This window comes from Talpa europaea (assembly GCF_964194135.1).
Source record: "Talpa europaea genome assembly, chromosome: X".
Taxonomy (NCBI): domain Eukaryota; kingdom Metazoa; phylum Chordata; class Mammalia; order Eulipotyphla; family Talpidae; genus Talpa; species Talpa europaea.
The window spans coordinates 26,255,192-26,273,180 of NC_140081.1; the positions used below are offsets into that span (position 1 = coordinate 26,255,192).

At 40.0% G+C, this 17,989-nt stretch overlaps 1 protein-coding gene across 3 annotated transcripts; it reads left to right on the forward strand.

The window, feature by feature from the left end:
* Window positions 1-358: 358 nt before the first annotated feature.
* Window positions 359-13,577, forward strand: DDX3X (DEAD-box helicase 3 X-linked; the record flags this gene model as incomplete). 3 transcript variants are annotated; one of them, XM_084258424.1, is made up of 17 exons in its annotated part: window positions 359-403; window positions 3,564-3,621; window positions 5,053-5,100; window positions 6,824-6,956; window positions 7,913-8,071; window positions 8,157-8,256; window positions 8,563-8,698; window positions 9,786-9,871; window positions 10,320-10,418; window positions 10,533-10,693; window positions 11,249-11,393; window positions 11,470-11,614; window positions 12,109-12,290; window positions 12,378-12,495; window positions 12,761-12,914; window positions 13,224-13,363; window positions 13,498-13,577. In XM_084258424.1, 17 exons carry the CDS (start codon window positions 359-361, stop codon window positions 13,575-13,577), a joined length of 1,989 nt encoding a protein of 662 aa, XP_084114550.1. The 3 variants fall into 3 exon arrangements, with proteins under 3 accessions (XP_084114550.1, XP_084114551.1, XP_084114552.1); XM_084258425.1 differs by having other exon boundaries at window positions 13,227-13,363; XM_084258426.1 differs by lacking the exon at window positions 5,053-5,100.
* Between the last annotated feature and the right edge of the window lie 4,412 nt (window positions 13,578-17,989).

Here is a 17,989-nt window from a genome sequence, read left to right on the forward strand (position 1 = left end):
GCCAGGGAACCAGCGGGGCCAGGGGCAGGGGAGCTCTAGCGAACGACAGCCGCACTCGCTGTCTGCGCTGCGGGGTAGACAGACGAGCCACCGACGGGACTGACTGGGAAATAACGCGAGGTTAGGACGCAAGGAGCGCGCAGTAGCCGGGTGAAGTCTTGGCGGTGGGAGGAGTGCGGCCGGAGAGGGAGGGCACACGCCTTACGTGCTGACGTAGCAGTCTTTCGAGTGGGTATATTAGCTCGCTGGCCGCGCAGAGAGCTCCAAAGCCGCAGTTCTCCCGTGAGAGGGCCTTCGCGGTGACTCTAACACACTCACTCAGCAGCGGAAGACTCCGAGTTCTCGGTACTCTTTAGGGATGAGTCATGTGGCGGTGGAAAATGCGCTCGGGCTGGACCAGCAGGTGAGCTCCGAGGAGCGTGCCGGGGTGGCTGCTGTACGAATGCATCCCCTGACCTAACCTGGTTTATGGCGCAGCGCTAACTGGTACCCTTAGTTCCCATTTCCCGGGTACCTCGGGCTGGCGTGTGTCCATGCCCCGGGGCTATGGCGGAACGCGCCGGCGCCAGGAATGCTGGTGGTGGCTGTCGCTCGCGCCGGGGCCCCGGCCAGGCCCGCGGTATTGTCCCCGGGCCGAGCACAATGGCGGCTTTTGTGTGTGCGTGCGCGGGCGGGCGGAGGGGGAGGGGGCGCGCGCGCGCGCGGAGACGCGCACGCGCCAACCCGGCTAGTTAGTGACCCTTGCTTTGGGGCGGGCGGGGGACCGGGGGGGTGGTTCGCGGCGTGCGAAGGAGGACCCTTTCGGCCTCCAGGGATTCGGCCCTCCTTTCGCCCGGGTTCCGGAGACCGGACGGCTGTAGGGTGCGCGCGCGCGCGCGCGGGTGCCTGTCCGCGTCCGTGTGTGCGCGCGTGTACGTGTATCTCGCGCGCGCGCGCGGGAGGGGGTACGCGGCCCTGGAATGTGGGAGGGGGCGGCGCGGGGGGTGGCCTCTCGGGGTAATGGCGGCGGCCTCCTTTGTGTGGTGCTTGGTGACTGGGCGGCGCTGCGGCCCATTAGCGGGAGAGGCCGGGCCAGCGGACTGGGGACCGTCGGGGACCTGGAAAGGAGGATGGAGCAGACCTCTCCTTCCTTCCGCAGGGCCCTTTCACTCCAGCCCGGTTTCCGCAGGGCCGTGGCAGGGCCGGCGCCACGGCCTGCGAGGCCCTGTTTCCGGAGTGGAAAGTTTTGTGACGCAGAAGATTGGGGAGGAGTGGGGGGGAGGGAGCAATAGGCCGCTGCGTGCGCTGTGGCTCTGGGCTCTAGAGAGCGAGGTGGAACGCGGCGGGGAGACAACGGGGAGGTTAGGGCCCGGAGCGACCCTTCCTTCCTTGCACCCAAGTAGTCCCTGTGTGGCGATCTGGCTGAGGGCCACGCGTTTGGGGGTACCACGGGTTATATGAGTGTCCTGATATTCGTGATGTTTGATCTAGGAATCGGTGAGAGCAAAAATACCAGGACTGAAACCTAGGAGGAGATAAAACAGTTTTTTTGACTTGTTGCTGCCCGTGGAGTAAAATTTTGAAATAGGTCACAGGTTCTGGGTCTCATCTTAACAAGGATTCCCGCTGGGGAGGGGGACGCGGAGAGGAGCATGTGATCCGGGAGAGGAAGGGGGTTGTGTGTGGGCTGCCGTGGCTGCGGGCTGCGTCGCTCTGCAACAGTGGCTCCACGCTCGGGAAGCTCTTCATTGGGATGTTTGGTGCCTTTAAGTAAACTGCCTACCGCAGACTGCAGAATAATTTTGAAACGAAGTGCCACAAATTAATCGATAATAGAATTTAATGAAGTCGTGTGTAATGTATTTTTAGGGACTTAACAGTCTCTTTCTTTAAGAGCATTTTTCCCATTAATGAGTCAATTATAATAAATCCTTCAAATTGCGGATACGTCATATGTGCAAGGGAGCACAGACAGAAAAATCTGCTACCACAGCACAGGCTTTCTTCAGTTTTAATATGTTCCATGTAGGTGCTAACGTTCCTAAAAGATTCTAGGCGGCAATGAATCTTAAATTGTAATCAATAAAATTAACGGAACATGCAGAGCTGTTAGAATTAAGCAAGAAAATTCACAACGGAGAAAATGGCAACAATGTAATCCTAACAATTTACAATAGTGTCTAAGGTTGCTTTTTACTTTGTTTCCAAGCATAGAATTAACAGCAAGACCTGTACAGTAACAAGGACAAAAGGAAACGTCTATTTTAAAGTATCAGTGCGTTGAGGAAACGCGTGCAGAGAGAGCATGGCCGCATTTTTGCTAATAGAAATTCTAGAAATGAGGTGTCTGGTTTTGTCTTGCCTACTCTCTTTTTTAAGACTGCATCTGTTTCCAATTTTCAGTGACTCCGTTGATGATGCTTGCAGCATGACAATATCATCTTGAGCTTTTAACAGAGGGCTTATGCATGTATGGTATAGCCTATTTATTACCTTTGCAAACAGGTGGCAACGGCAATGTGCTGACTTGGTCTGTGGGCTTAAAAAATATATATATTTTAAAGATTTATTTGTTATTTATGTATACAAAAGCTGGGGCACAGGCCAGAGATGCGGGGGATGAGAGGATTCACCAGAGACAGAGCGGGAAACAGAACAGGCAGACTGACTGAAACACACTGCAGAGGGGAGCAGGAGGCGAGTCAGGAGAGGTTTGCTGCGCCATGTGTGTTGCTCCCTGGCCGGCCGGGGATCGAACTCCCGTGTGGGTTACTTCCTGGCCCACTGGGAATCAGACTCGTGCTGCAGAGGCTGCAGATTGCTTCAGAGTGCCATGCTCAACCCCTTGCGCCACCAGGGAAGCCCCTAAAAATATTTCTTTTGGCACAATCGTTCCCGGTATCTCAAACATCCCCTCCCCAGCCCATTGTAAGTAGATTCTGGTAGGGTATTACAGAATGATGAAAATATCAGATCTTTTTGTAGAACGTTGAGGCTTTGAGCTACCATTGTAAGGGTATGGGTAGAAATGGAGATAAAATGTTCTACCTATAAAAAGCATTGAATGCCAGTTGTGCCATTATGTTCAAGTCTTTGAACTTATCTCATTGAAATGGTAGAATAAATAGGTACTTAAGGGTTGTGCTCAACTTTAGTGCTAAGTAAGCGGTAGGTGTATTATTTTTGTTGTTTTTAAGACTGCTACCCTAATTAAGAATATTTGTGTAATATTTAGGGATAAAGAAATAATTTTTTCCTAACATTTTTCAGGTATGCATTTAGTTGAAAAATAATTCCATGTAGCAAGTTGGTGGCAACGGAAACCTGCCAAATAGGATTGGAACTAAAATGAATTCTTGATCTACTTGACTTGACATTTTAAAATAATTTTAATTTCTTGATTTTTTTTTTTTAACTATGGAAAATGTTACAGGACAAGTTCATTTTGAATGAATAACTTAAGCTTCGGACACAGTTTATATTGGATAGTCTTTTGCAGTATATACAGTAGTATTTTTTGCATTTGCTTAGAACTTTCAGTCTTCAGAACACTGCAGGTCATTAACTATTTAACTCTTTCCTAGTTTGCTGGCCTAGACCTGAACTCTTCAGATAATCAGAGTGGAGGAAGTACAGCCAGCAGTAAGTAGAACATTTTACGGAATTACTGAATATTAGAGCTTAATATCTTAATAATGTCTTGACTTCTTTAAACAGTTAACACATCTAATTTTTGTCAAGTAAAAAATTAGGTGGATTTATGTAGCATTATATCGTGGCCTTTTGGTAATAAAGGTTTTTTTGAATTAAAACAAATAACCATTAGAAAGAACATTACACAGCACACATTATCTTTAGAAGTGAAATGGTGGGCATGTGTTCCCTTCCTTGTTAGAGTAAATTCACGGGAATAAAATTAAATAAACATGCTGCCAGTTCATTGGCAATAGGTACTGTGTAACCATGAAGAACATAAGACTTACTAATAGAGCAAGACTATACAGAATCTTGGGGGGGGGGGTCGTCCTTAGGATTTTAAATGCTATAGCATTCTTTTGGAAAATAAGATAAAATTTATAATTTTTTTAAAGGGGGGCTTCTTGGAGACTTGAAGGATTACTATTAAGGTGTTAAAGGGTCTTGGTGGTTTCGTTTGGCAGTAGATCTGCTATATATCAGGTATCTATCTATCTACCTACCAGCACCCCCATCCATCAAAAAAAGAAAAGTAGGGTCTGAATGCACTATTTGTTACATAGTAAAGAACATGCTCTCAATTTTAGGCAAGAAGGGCCTCTTTGGGCCATTTTTACCAGTTTTAAATTTCATTTTATTTGCTATGCTAAGTATCTTTTAGGAATTGAACATCCTTAGAGATCTGTTTACTATTTAATTCAACGCAGAAGTGAAAAAATTAAATTGCAGAAATTCACTAGAAATAAAATGAATTGATTTTCCTTTTTACTTGGTGGATATATAATATATATTTTGTTAACCCATTGTCTAGACTATATTCTTGTCTGTATACAGAACAACAGTTGACTTTGCTTAAACTCAGCAAGCCCTGACTATAAAACTTGCAGTTCCTTGAAATCACTTTCTCTTTTCAGCATTTCCGTGTATAATATGTTTTGGAACTAACCAGCATAGAAAAGCAAAAAAGCCTCTTAGTGACTGATATTGTGTGATTTATTACACAGCAGTCTTTTGAGTTGTTATAGTAATACTTAGGTTGGAACTGTTTTTATTTATATGCCAATTCTCTGAAATCATAGCAGTCCTCTTTAAAAAAAAAAAAAATCAAATCCCTGGTGGCAAGTTCAACGTATTATGGATTTCAACTATTACGTTCTAAGTCAAATTTTGCTTAGTACTACCCCTTTTTAATTCTTGTAAAGTAGTAACCCACTTAAAAGTATTTTCATTTTTCCCCTCCTCTCAATTTTCAAGTAAGTCGGGCAAATTAGAGATTTAAAAAGAAATTTTCCAGGGCCATTTTTTAATTGCAGGAATTTTGGTAAGAAGCTTTAACGTGAAGGGTTTTTGCATTTAATTTTATCTTACTTCTTTCAGAAGGGCGCTATATTCCCCCTCACTTAAGGAACCGAGAGGCTACTAAAGGTAAGTTCTTCAAGTAACTTTGTAGAGTTAATTTTTGCTGCAGTTAGAAAGTTGGATTTAATTGCTTTGGAAAAAAGCATATAATGACATATAGGAAAATTTTGTGTAGCCTGTGGCTTTGTACAATTTCACTAGTCTTGTATTTATTTTGTAATCATTCCCAACATGACTTGAAAAAGGTAAGTGGGTATCCTACTGTGTAAACCAAACTGCATGGTGATAACCCAGTTATTTCTGTTTGTTGCAGAGGTGCCAGAACTGAAAAGTTTTGTCTAAAGTATACCATAGCACCTGGCCTTTTCCTCATTAAATTTGTAACATAGTGATAACTAGTAGATGTTTCAGATTGTGGGACCACTGTGGTGTGGTATATACTCCTTAAAATAGATGATATGACATTTGGAGAAAAGGGGAGGTGAGGAATGTGATATAAGTATCAGTGGGAGAATATACTGGATAAAGAGGTCAGGATTGGAAGGGTGGGGAGAAGAATCCTAGGAACATGTCTGTTGCTCTTACTTCTCCATATTTATATGTCATCTATATTTATTTCATCCTCCTGGGCAATACACAGCATACAATCTGTATTTCTACTTATATCATTGTTTTTAATTACTGCAAGGTTTGTTTTAATTATTCCTTAGACTATACTAGCTGGAATTGGCTTCCTTGTATATTTAGTGTGTTTCTTCCCCAACTTTGTTGCAGACAGTAATCAAAGGGAGAAGCAGTATCTTAGTTTCTCAACTGAAAAATACCTTTAGAAATCTAACTCAACTCTAGCTGGATAATGGTAGAGGCAGGAGAATCACTTGTTAACCATCTGTGACTATGTAATGAAAATGTTGACTCTTCAAACTGCCTACCTGTTTGACTTCGACCTTTGTCATCTCCTGTTACTGAATGTTTGTAGCTACACTAAGTGTATAGGAATGAAGATTTCCCCTTTTTCTAGGTATTCTTGATTATTATTAAAGTACAAAAGTACAGTGTTGAACTGACTAATGTGATTCCTAAGAGAGGATGTTTTATTTTTTTTTTTTTAAAGATTTATTTATTTATTTATTTATACAAGCACTGGGTACAGTCAGAAGCCGGGGAGGGTGAGAGAATTCACCAGAGCCAGAGTGGGGAGCAGAACAGGCAGAAGGACCGAAGTACACTGCTGAGGGGACTGGCGGACGGGTGGGCGGGCGGGCGGACCTCCGGAGAGGTCTGCACGCCATGTGGGACCCTCGCTGGTGGCGGGGGATCGAACCGGCACTGCAGAGGCTGTAGGCAGCTTCGCAGCCCAGCGCTCAACCGCTGCACCACCAGGGGAGGCCCAAGAGAGGATGTTTTAAATGAACAGTATCACTAAGAAACAGTATGTGCTACTTAGTAAGCATATTCACATCTATAAAATCAATGGAAATTTAATGGTGATAGTCATATGACAGTATCATAATTATGTTACAGGCAAAGCTATTGACCTTTAAGAGGTGGTATTCAGAAGTTAAAAATGTGTCAGATTGCTTAGCTTAGTGTACAGTGTTTGTAGTGGAGAGAATTCAAAATGTTAAAAACATCAGCTCTAAATCTTGGTTTTCTTCTAGTGTCATGATAGAGGAATATATCCATTGTTCCTCCAGCCCATAGAAGAAATAAGATTCAGAAACATAAGAATCATGTTAGAGTATTACTAATTCCTAATTAATAATGGGTTTATGCTTTTTTATTGAAGGATTCTACGATAAAGATAGTTCAGGGTGGAGTTCCAGTAAAGATAAGGATGCATACAGCAGTTTTGGATCTCGTAGTGATTCAAGAGGGAAGTCTAGTTTCTTCAGTGATCGTGGAAGTGGATCAAGGGGAAGGTAAAATTGATTTCTTTTTGCTTTCTATAACTGTACAATAGCAATTTAGGACCTGTTCTTTAATTTGATAAGTCTTTTCTTGTACTCTGGTCTGACCATTAAGCATTTTTTTCTCTAATAGACAACTTATTTGGATATTAAGCGTTAATGTCTATTTAATCATAGTATTTTCTTAACCTGTAAGAGGACTTTATTAAGTTGAGCTTGATACATCGGAATTAGATGAGAATAAGAACTTGTCCTTTGGCATAATGAAATCAATTGTTTTCATATTTCCCTAGCTTTAGATTATCTTAAGAAAGACTACGTTTATCTAGTGAATGACCTAATTTGGTTGAGATTTTTGTGAATATTCTATATGACAATTTTTAAACACCTTATATTTTTGATTACACAAGTATGGTGAACTGACCTCATGTGCCTAATAGCTGTGGTTAGTCCTCTGTGTCCTGATTTTTCGCAAACAGGCCTAAAACTAAAAACATCTTAATTCAGGTAAGAATTATTTTCTACTCTTATCCAAAACTTCTGTCACACAGGTGAATTGTCCTTTAGATGACAGCCTGTTATAACTGGAACAGTTGATATTTGGTGTGCTGTTTTTTTTCCTCTTCCCGACCACTAAATATTTTTGGATATGAACTTGAAAGATGCAAGTTATATGCTGATTTCAAACATGACGAGACTTGATTCTTAATTTCAGCATGTGTGAGGTCTGTGTAGGGTTTATAATTTTATAGAAAATGAAAAATACTGATTTTAGAAAATAAAGTTAGTAATACTTATGATCTGGTTAGAGGGTTTGTCAAGTAAGAGTAAGCCAAGGATGCCTGTTGACATCCTTGAAGTTGGCTCTCATGAATAATTCAACTTCTTTCCCAGGTACATTTCTAAAGTAGTAGTAGGAATCTGATCATTAGATGCTATGATTATGATTAATTGCTTATGCTGTTCAGGTTTGATGATCGTGGACGCAGTGACTATGATGGCATTGGCAGCCGTGGGGACAGAAGTGGTTTTGGCAAATTTGAACGTGGTGGAAATAGTCGCTGGTGTGACAAATCAGATGAAGATGATTGGTCAAAACCACTTCCACCAAGTGAACGCTTGGAACAGTAAGTTTTTGAATTGTATGTTGATTATAAATAGAGCCTTATGAGCTAGTATAACAAACTTACTTTTTTTTTTTTTAAATTTCAGGGAACTCTTTTCTGGAGGCAACACTGGGATTAACTTTGAGAAATATGATGACATTCCAGTTGAGGCAACAGGCAACAACTGTCCTCCACACATTGAAAGTGTAAGTCTATTTGCTTGACCTTTTAAGACTGAGACAAGTATAAATGTTTTCACAGCACATCAAAATGAGATGAAGTACGCCAGGCCTACTTTTATTTAACAGTTTTTTAAAATTTACCTAAAAAGCTGCCTGATTGATTTGTGGAGAGGGGAAAGATTGAGTTCAATGCCATTGTTCCTAATAATTCCAAATAGAAAGTGGATCAAACAGGAAGAATCCACAACTTCTCCAATGTATTGTATGAGTATAAAACAAAAAAAGAATTACATTATTTCTGGCTATTTACCCCATTGAATTTCTTAACAGTTCAGCGATGTTGAGATGGGAGAAATTATTATGGGAAACATTGAGCTTACTCGTTACACTCGCCCGACTCCAGTGCAGAAGCATGCTATTCCTATTATCAAAGAGAAGAGAGACTTGATGGCTTGTGCCCAAACAGGTAAGTTCACTTGAAAGTGAAAAGTTACCAAAAGTACCTTTAACTGGGCTGTTTTCATAACATTAGCACCAGAAATCAAAATATGCTTGTGGTAGCTTCAATTTCACAGGGAAGCTTGAATATTATATTTAGTTGAACTGGTGTGCTTTGAATACAGGTAAGGAGTTGCTGGATGGTGTCTCTTTTGCTTACACCTTTGCATTTTATCTCTAGTGTTTTCATTAGGGCATCTTGGGGAATCCTATAGGAAGTTGTCAGCCTGATATGGCTGCAACAGGGATTTGTTATTTTGACTGCAGTGATGAAAATGCAAATATTAGTGCTATAGCATTGTATTTGGAATAAGAAGGGTAAGATAGAGAACAGCCTGTGATATGTAGGAATGTAGCTAAGGGAAAGGTGCCTGCTGCAGGAGTAAAGAAGCACTTCCCATGTTTTGCAACTGGAGGGTAGTGACAACCTCAGAAATTAAGGACAAACTATTTTATCTCTCAGTTTGACCCAGAATACTGTACTTGAATAATTTGATATCTTTCCTCTCACTGAAAGAATGAGAATGCCATACTTTATACGTTATCGGTATGTATAATACCTGCAAGAATGTGTTACAAATTAACATTGGTAACACTTTTAAGTCAATATTCCTGCATTTTACAGACAGATGCAAAGAAGTGAATGTTACACTGTTATTTATTGATCAGAATGTGGAACATTTTCTGTAAAGGAACAAGTTCGACAGTTTTGGTTTTATGGGCCATGTGGTGTCTTTTGCATCTACTCAGCCCTGCTATGGTAGTGTGAAAGTACCCATAAACAATACAAATTTATTGGGTATGACTATTCCAATAACGCTATATTTACGAAGATAAATAGGGCCTTAGTTTGTTGAATCTTGTTACAGATGGATCAAAGAAGTCACTTTTTGGTTTGCCTTTGTTATCTAGCTGTTAACAATTTTTTTGAAAATTTATTTGGGCATAAAGTTACTAATTGACTTGTAATAAGGCAGTTAAATAACTACCACTATTTATTCAAAAGTAAAAAGCAGGGTTTTCTCTGGTTGAATGACTTTGTTGTTTCTTAACAGGGTCTGGAAAAACTGCAGCTTTTCTCTTGCCCATTTTGAGTCAGATTTATTCAGATGGTCCAGGAGAGGCTCTGAGGGCCATGAAGGTAAATGTTTCTTTACAAAATGGGAAATTATTGTTGTCAGTGGCTTTTTAAAAGCTCTCATGTATTCTCATCTGTTTAATGAAAAAGTTTTCATAAAGTATTATAGGGAATTATGTTGTAACAAACTTACAGTAGAATGTTGTTTAACTTGGGCCTCCCCTGGTGGCGCAGTGGTTGAGCGCTGGGTTGCGAAGCTGCGCAGCTTCTGCAGCGCCGGTTCGATCCCTGGCCACAGGCGAGGGTCCCACATGGCGTGCAGATCTCTCCTGCCGCACCCGCTGCTCCCCTCAGCAGTGTATTTCGTCAGTCTGCCTGTTCTGTTCCCCGCTTTGGCTCTGGTGAATTTTCTCACCCTCCTGCGCTTCCGACTGTACCCAGTGCTTGTATAAATAAATAAATCTTTAAAAAAAAAAAAAGAATGTTGTTTAACTTATACATTATTTCTTAGGAAAATGGAAGGTACGGGCGCCGCAAACAATACCCAATCTCCTTGGTGTTAGCACCTACTAGAGAATTAGCAGTCCAAATCTATGAGGAAGCCAGGAAAGTAAGTATGCATTTCAGTGATTACTGGCTTTCTCATTGATTTTGATGAAATGGTTTATGATCATGTAAAAATCTTGGCCCTTGTAGTTGATAAAAAAATTTCTCTGCTTTACAGTTTTCATACCGATCTAGAGTTCGCCCTTGTGTGGTTTATGGTGGTGCTGACATTGGTCAGCAGATTCGAGACTTAGAACGTGGATGCCACTTGTTAGTAGCCACTCCAGGACGTCTAGTGGATATGATGGAAAGAGGGAAGATTGGATTAGACTTCTGCAAGTATGTTAATATTGTTTTTAATATTTTTTTTTTCAGTTGTGACTCCAGACAGGATTCAAAGAGGAGTTTTACAATCTCTTCTCTAGACTTTATGCAGACTTATTTTATCCTTCTCTGTATTAGCCTCTTAGAGCTAAAAAGGCACAGGGAAAGGGTGTTAATTTTTACGTGCAACATTAGTCCCTAAAATTACTGGCTATTAGTTTTGTGGTATTTATTAGCATTGTCTAAATGTTTAAGATTGAGAAGTGACTTATTTTAGTAAACTTCTTTACAATAAAATTTACTCATTATACTCTTTAAGAAATCAGTGACATTTTTAATAAGAGACTGAGACTGACCAGATTGGGACAGTCAAGTAAGTGGGAGCTAATTTCTCTGTGTGATCGCAGATGGCTTATTTAGTGACAAAAATCTTGAGCTTTGTCTTACGTATGCATGTCAAATTGTGTGCCATGAAAATCTTACCTAAATGAATATGTAATTGCTGTTATTGATACAACTATATTAAAACTACCTTGTTCCCAAATTCTAAACAATTAATTTTCACGGCAGATATTTGGTCTTGGATGAAGCTGATCGGATGTTGGATATGGGATTTGAACCTCAGATACGTAGAATAGTTGAACAAGATACTATGCCACCAAAGGGAGTTCGCCACACTATGATGTTTAGTGCTACTTTCCCTAAGGAAATACAGGTATTGTTTGATGTTGCAAATTTCGTTTACTTAAGAATTGTTTTATCTCAGTGGATAATAAAGTTTTTTCTTTCAGATGCTTGCTCGTGATTTCTTGGATGAGTATATCTTTTTGGCTGTTGGAAGAGTAGGCTCTACCTCTGAGAACATTACACAGAAAGTAGTTTGGGTGGAAGAGGTAGATAAGCGTTCATTTCTGCTTGACCTTCTAAGTGCAACAGGTAAAATTATTAATAATTACAACATTGCTTTGGGGGTTTAGGTAATGAGTATCCATTTGGATCACCTTTATTGCTTTTTGTCCCCATTCAGAACATTCTGTTAAAGCATTCTGTTAAAAGTTTTTTTTTTTTTTTCACATTTATTTATGCATACAAGAACTGGGTTATAGGGCAGAGGTATGGGGGGCGAGAGGATTCACCAGAGACAGAGTGGGGAGCAGAACAGGCAGATCTACTGAAACACATTGCTGAGGGGAGCAGCGGCGAGACAGGAGAGGTCTGCTGTGCCATGTGGGTTAGCTCCTGGGCCAGGGATCGAACTCTTGCCCCTGTGGCTGGCGATAGCTTGATAACCCTGAGACTTAAACACTTGCACCACCAGGGAGCCCTTAAAACAGTTTCTTTTAATTGCCTCTATATTTACATGTTTACTAAGTGCAAAGAGAACAAAGCTGCTATTGTTGACAAGAACCTTGTAATTTTTTCAAATTCAGGCAAGGATTCACTGACCTTAGTATTTGTGGAGACCAAAAAGGGTGCAGATTCTCTGGAGGATTTCTTATACCATGAAGGATATGCTTGCACCAGTATCCATGGAGACCGATCTCAGAGAGATAGAGAAGAGGCCCTTCACCAGTTCCGCTCAGGAAAAAGTCCAATTTTAGTGGCTACAGCAGTATGTATAACATGATCTTATTTTCAATTTCAGCATGTTCAACTTTTTGGTTTAAGTGGACCATGTATAACAAAAGTTGTTTCCCAGGTGGCAGCAAGAGGATTGGACATTTCAAATGTGAAACACGTTATCAATTTTGACTTGCCAAGTGATATCGAAGAATATGTACATCGCATAGGCCGCACAGGACGTGTAGGAAACCTTGGTAAGTAGTTAATTGATGATCGTGCTGTTTTTCATTGTGATGCATTTACAGCAAGGACTTTTTCAGAATCTTAAATACAAAAACTATAAGAAATGCAATTGAATATTTCTTAGCAATAGAAATGATGTAAAAGTCAGCTTTTGTTCAAAGACTTTATTAAATTGTAACTTACTGTTTTATTCAGTAGCATTCTACATAGAAAAGTAAGAATACTAAGCTATTTTATGGAAGACCTTAATATGTGTACTTTTTGAAACTGTTTTAGGTCTTGCCACCTCATTCTTTAATGATAGGAACTCCAATATTACCAAGGATTTGTTGGATCTTCTTGTTGAAGCTAAACAGGAGGTGCCATCTTGGTTAGAAAGCATGGCTTATGAACATCACTACAAGGGTAGCAGTCGTGGACGATCTAAGAGGTGAGGTGCAGATGGTATATAATGAAGGGGGGGGTGGGTGTCACGTCCGAGGTTATGTTTTCAAGTATTTGACAGGCTTAATTTTATTAGGCTGCCTAGATCCTTTGGGTAAGGGGTCTTACTGGAAAGGCATTGTTCGTGTTAGCCCTTCCTGACTAAGGCTTTTAAGAATCATTGCAATGGAAAGTAGAACTAGAGAAGAAATTAGAATTAAAAGATGAGAAATGGGTCATTGGAAGTTTTAACAGGAATTGGGTTATTTAGTGAAATTTGACCCTGCATGTGAACCAACACATTTTGTCTTTGTAGCAGTAGATTCAGTGGGGGATTTGGTGCCAGAGACTATCGACAAAGTAGTGGTGCCAGCAGTTCCAGTTTCAGCAGCAGCCGTGCAAGCAGCAGTCGCAGTGGTGGAGGCGGCCATGGTAGCAGCAGAGGGTTTGGTGGAGGTAATGTTGATTTTTAATCTCATCCTTGGGAAGGACTCTTCCCCCTACTAGACCTTTTCAAAGTATATAATTGAAGATAAAGATTGTATTTTAGCAGTGGATGACTTAATTTCTTTCTTGAATTTCTTCACTAGGTGGATATGGAGGCTTTTACAACAGCGATGGATACGGAGGAAATTATAACTCCCAGGGGGTTGACTGGTGGGGTAACTGAACCTGCTTTGCAGTAGGTTACCCTGCCAAACAAGCTAATATGGAAACCACATGTAACTTAGCCAGACTATACCTTGTGTAGCTTCAAGAACTCGCAGTACATTACCAGCTGTGATTCTCCACTGAAATTTTTTTTTAAGGGAGCTCAAGGTCACATGAATAGATGAAAGAAACAATCAGCAGCCCTGTTCGGAAGGTGGTTTGAAGACTTCATTGCTGTAGTTTGGATTAACTCCCCTCCTGCCAACCCCCATCCCAAACTGCATTTATAATTTTGTGACTGAGGATCATTTGTTTGTTAATGTACTGTGCCTTTAACTTTAGACAACTTTTTATTTTGATGTCCTGTTGGCTCAGTAATGCTCAAGATATCAATTGTTTTGACGAAATAAATATACTGAACTTGGGCTAAAATCAAACCTTGGCACACAGGTGTGATACAACTTAACAGGAATCATCGATTCATCCATAAATATTATAAGGGAAAAACTTAAGTGGTAGCCTGCACTAGGGCTTTTTGATACCTGCAGATTGGGGGAAAAAACAACAAACGTCTTGAAGCATAATAATGGAATTAGTTTCTAATGTGGCAAACTGTATTAAGTTAAAGTTCTGATTTGCTCACTCTATCCTGGATAGGTATTTAGAACCTGATAGTCTTTAAACAAGCCATTCCAGTCATGATGAGGTGATGTATGAATACATGCATACATTCAAAGCACTGTTTTCAAAGTTAATGCAAGTAAATACAGCAATTCCTCTTTCAATGTTTAGGCAGATCATTAATTATGAGCTAGCCAAATGTGGGCATACTATTACAGGGAAAGTTTAAAGGTCTGATAACTTGAAATAGGTTTATAGGAGATTTCATCTACTTAGACTTTTTAAATGCCTGCCATAAATGAAATTGAAATGGTAGAATGGCTGACCACAGCAATGACCAGCCCTCATTAGGGCCCTGGATGATTTTTGGTCTAATAACGCATGCTAGTGTTGATGTTTTTTGGTCAAGAGGGTATGAACAGGAAGAATTAATGCAGCAGGCTTTATTTTAAATGCCGATTCACATTACTCTGTTCAAGCTGCGTTGAGATGTTAAACTGGCTTACTATATAGACTTTGTAAAAATGGCTCCAGAAGAATAACAAACTTAAAATCTTTGAGATCACACAGGTTGGAAATATGTACATAACTGCACAAGGTGTCAATTCTGCTATACAGTGCAGTTTTAGTCAGTTTTAGTTGCATAGGTTTCCATTGTATTTATAGTCTGTTTATGCTAAATCTGGCCAAAGATGAGCATTGTCCACCATTAAAATGCCTCTGCCACTTTGAATTCTGTGCTAATTTTGTGGCCAGAATGAGGTGATCAAAACGCTCAATCTTTTTACAGTGGCATAGGAAGACGGCAAAAATTTCCTAAAGTGCAATAGATTTTCAAGTGTATTGTGCCTTGTTCTAAAACTTTTATTAAGTAGGTGCACTTGACAGTATTGAGGTCATTTGTTATGGTGCTATTTCAATTAGTCTAGGTTTAGGCCCTTGTACATTTTGCCCATAAATTTTTACAAAGTACTTCTTTTATTGCACATTCAGAGAATTTTATATATATGTCTTGTGTGCGTGTCCTTAAACTTCCAATCTTATTTTGTCTCTTGGAGATTGTTGAACGCAGCTTGTCTAGGAAGGGAATGGGAGGTCTAGATTCAAAAATTTATTTGGGACCATGGGAATGATAGTTGGGAAGAAAACTATTTGCACACGACAGATTTCTAGATACTTTTTGCTGCTAGTTTTATGTAATATTTATTGAACATTTTGACAAATATTTATTTTTGTAAGCCTAAAAGTGATTCTTTGAAAGTTTAAAGAAACTTGACCAAAAGACAGTACAAAAACACTGGCACTTGAATGTTGAATGTCACCGTATGCGTGAAATTATATATTTCGGGGTAGTGTGAGCTTTTAATGTTAAGTCATATTAAACTCTTAAGTCAAATTAAGCAGACCCGGCATTGGCGGTATAGCCATAACTTTCTGATGTTAGTAAAAACAAAATTGGCGACTTGAAATTAAATCATGCCAAGGTTTTGATACACTTGTCTTAAGATATTAATGAAAACACTTCAAAACACTGATATGAAGTGTCCAGATTCTCAGATGTTTGTTCGTGTGAGTTTTGTTTAGTTGTGTGTATTTTTTTTTTTCAGTGAATGTCTGGCACATTGCAATCCTCAAACATGTGGTTATCTTTGTTGTATTGGCATAATCAGTGACTTGTACATTCAGCGGTAGCATTTGAGCAAGTTTTATCAGCCAACAATATTTTCAGTTAATAAATAAGGTTTCAAAAATCATGTAAGAATGGATTTAAACTTGCTGAATGTAAAGATTGAACCTCAAGTCACTGTAGCTTTAGTAATTGCTTCCTGTATTAGTTTAGATGCTAGCACTGCATGTGCTGTGCATATTCTGATTTTATTAAAATAAAGGTTGAACTGCACAGTCTCATTTGTTGTCACCTGTGGTTTATTAGAGATGAAAATAAAGTTGTACTCATGCTTGAAGAGTTGTAAGATGGAATTTTTTTGGTTGTCCAGTGATAATTTTGATGATTATTAGAATTACTATGTTACAATACTTACATTTAAAGATGAAGATGGCGTTAGTTCATTGAGATAATGGTACAACACTACGTGACACTACATGTTTCCAGGTTACAGGTTCATACCTGCAAATGCATGCATTCACCGCACCCACTAACAGTACCAAAAATCTTCCTCCATTGTCCACTGAACTCCCTCCTGCCTTTGCTCCCAGCCCCCACTCTTCTGGTAGCCTGGGTTCTGTCAGATTCCAAGGGTTGGTTGGTTGGTTTTTTTTTTAAACCTTTATTGTCCATATAAGTGAAATCATCTGGTACTTTTCTCCTGACATTTTACATAATCCACGTTCTTGCAAAATGGCAGGATTTAATTTTTTTTTTATTAACAAGTGCCTAAATTGTGGTTTCTAGTTAGAGTTAATATTAGTAATAACCCAACTTTACTGTGTTTCTGTAGTACTTAAATACATACTTAATTTAAATTTAAATACGTATTTAAAAATGGTATTGTCATTTTCCGACTTACTGTTTTCCAGGTTCTTTCCATCTCAGTTGAATTTCAACACCAGATAATTTTCAAAAATCATTTACAGGGAGCATGTTTCACCATGTTTAATGTCTTTATGCCTAAACTATAGAAGTTCTTATATTTTAGATAGTTGCTTTCCTTACCCCCATGCTCTTAAGTGACCTGATTGAATGGTCATAAACTTTTGGAGTCCAGCAACTAAGCTCTCTGGGTGTTGACAGTTCACCCCTTCCCATCTGAATCCTGAGAGTTCACTGCAGTTACCACTTTGAAATTTTTTTTATCATTTCTTGGGCTTTTCTCCCATTCTGTTCTCAATGTGATTTGGGGGATGTTGAAACATGTTTCACATCTTGTTCCCATGTCAGTTCTATTTTTTTCCTTCTATGGATTGTACTTCTGGTGTCATGTCTGAGAAGTCTTTCCAAATAAATTTTAGAATAAGCTTTTCTGTATCGCCAAAGAATCTTACTGGGATCCAGGTGATCATTGTGCTGAACTTGTAGATAAATTTAGGGGGAGAATGGACTTAAGTCTAAGTTGTGAACTCAGAATAATCAGCCAACAAGGAAGATTATCTGGCAAATTCTACACGAAACATCCCTATTCATCATAGGATCAAGCTCCTCTCTTGGAGCATGTCCATGGAGCAAGTGTCTCCTTGAAAGCCCACATTTTGTGAGGAAGGTTCATGCAGGGATATATTAAGTATTCTAAGAGTTCAGCTGCTAGTCATGATAGAATAGGTCTTTCAGACCACCCCCTGTGCTGATAACAAGCACAAAAACCAAGTATAGGGCCTCCCCAGTGGTGCAGTGGGTTGAGCAAAGCACTGTGAAGCTGTCTGCAGCCTCTGCAGCGCGGGTTTAATTTCCGGCTGGCCAGGGAGATACCTACATGGCGCGGCAGACCTCTCCTGACCTGCCTGCTACTCCCCTCAGCAGTGTATTTCAGTCCGTCTGCCTGTTCTGCTCCCAGCTCTGTCTCTGGTGAATCTTCTCACCATCCCATGCCTCTGGCCTGTACCCCAGCTCTTGTATAAAAAAATAAATCTTAAAAAACCCCAACAAACCAAACCAAGTGTAAATTTCATGCAGGCTTTCCTGCTCTGTGCCAGTAAGCACCTTCTGAAAGGGTTTCTGTTAAGGACAGAAAGAGGTTTCCCAATAGCCATAAGCTAGTTAACTACCTGTGAAGAAGTTGTTAATATTCAGCTAACCCCAAACTTGGAAGAAGTCTTTTCAGCTTCATCTTGTTAAAACCCATCATTTTTAGAGCC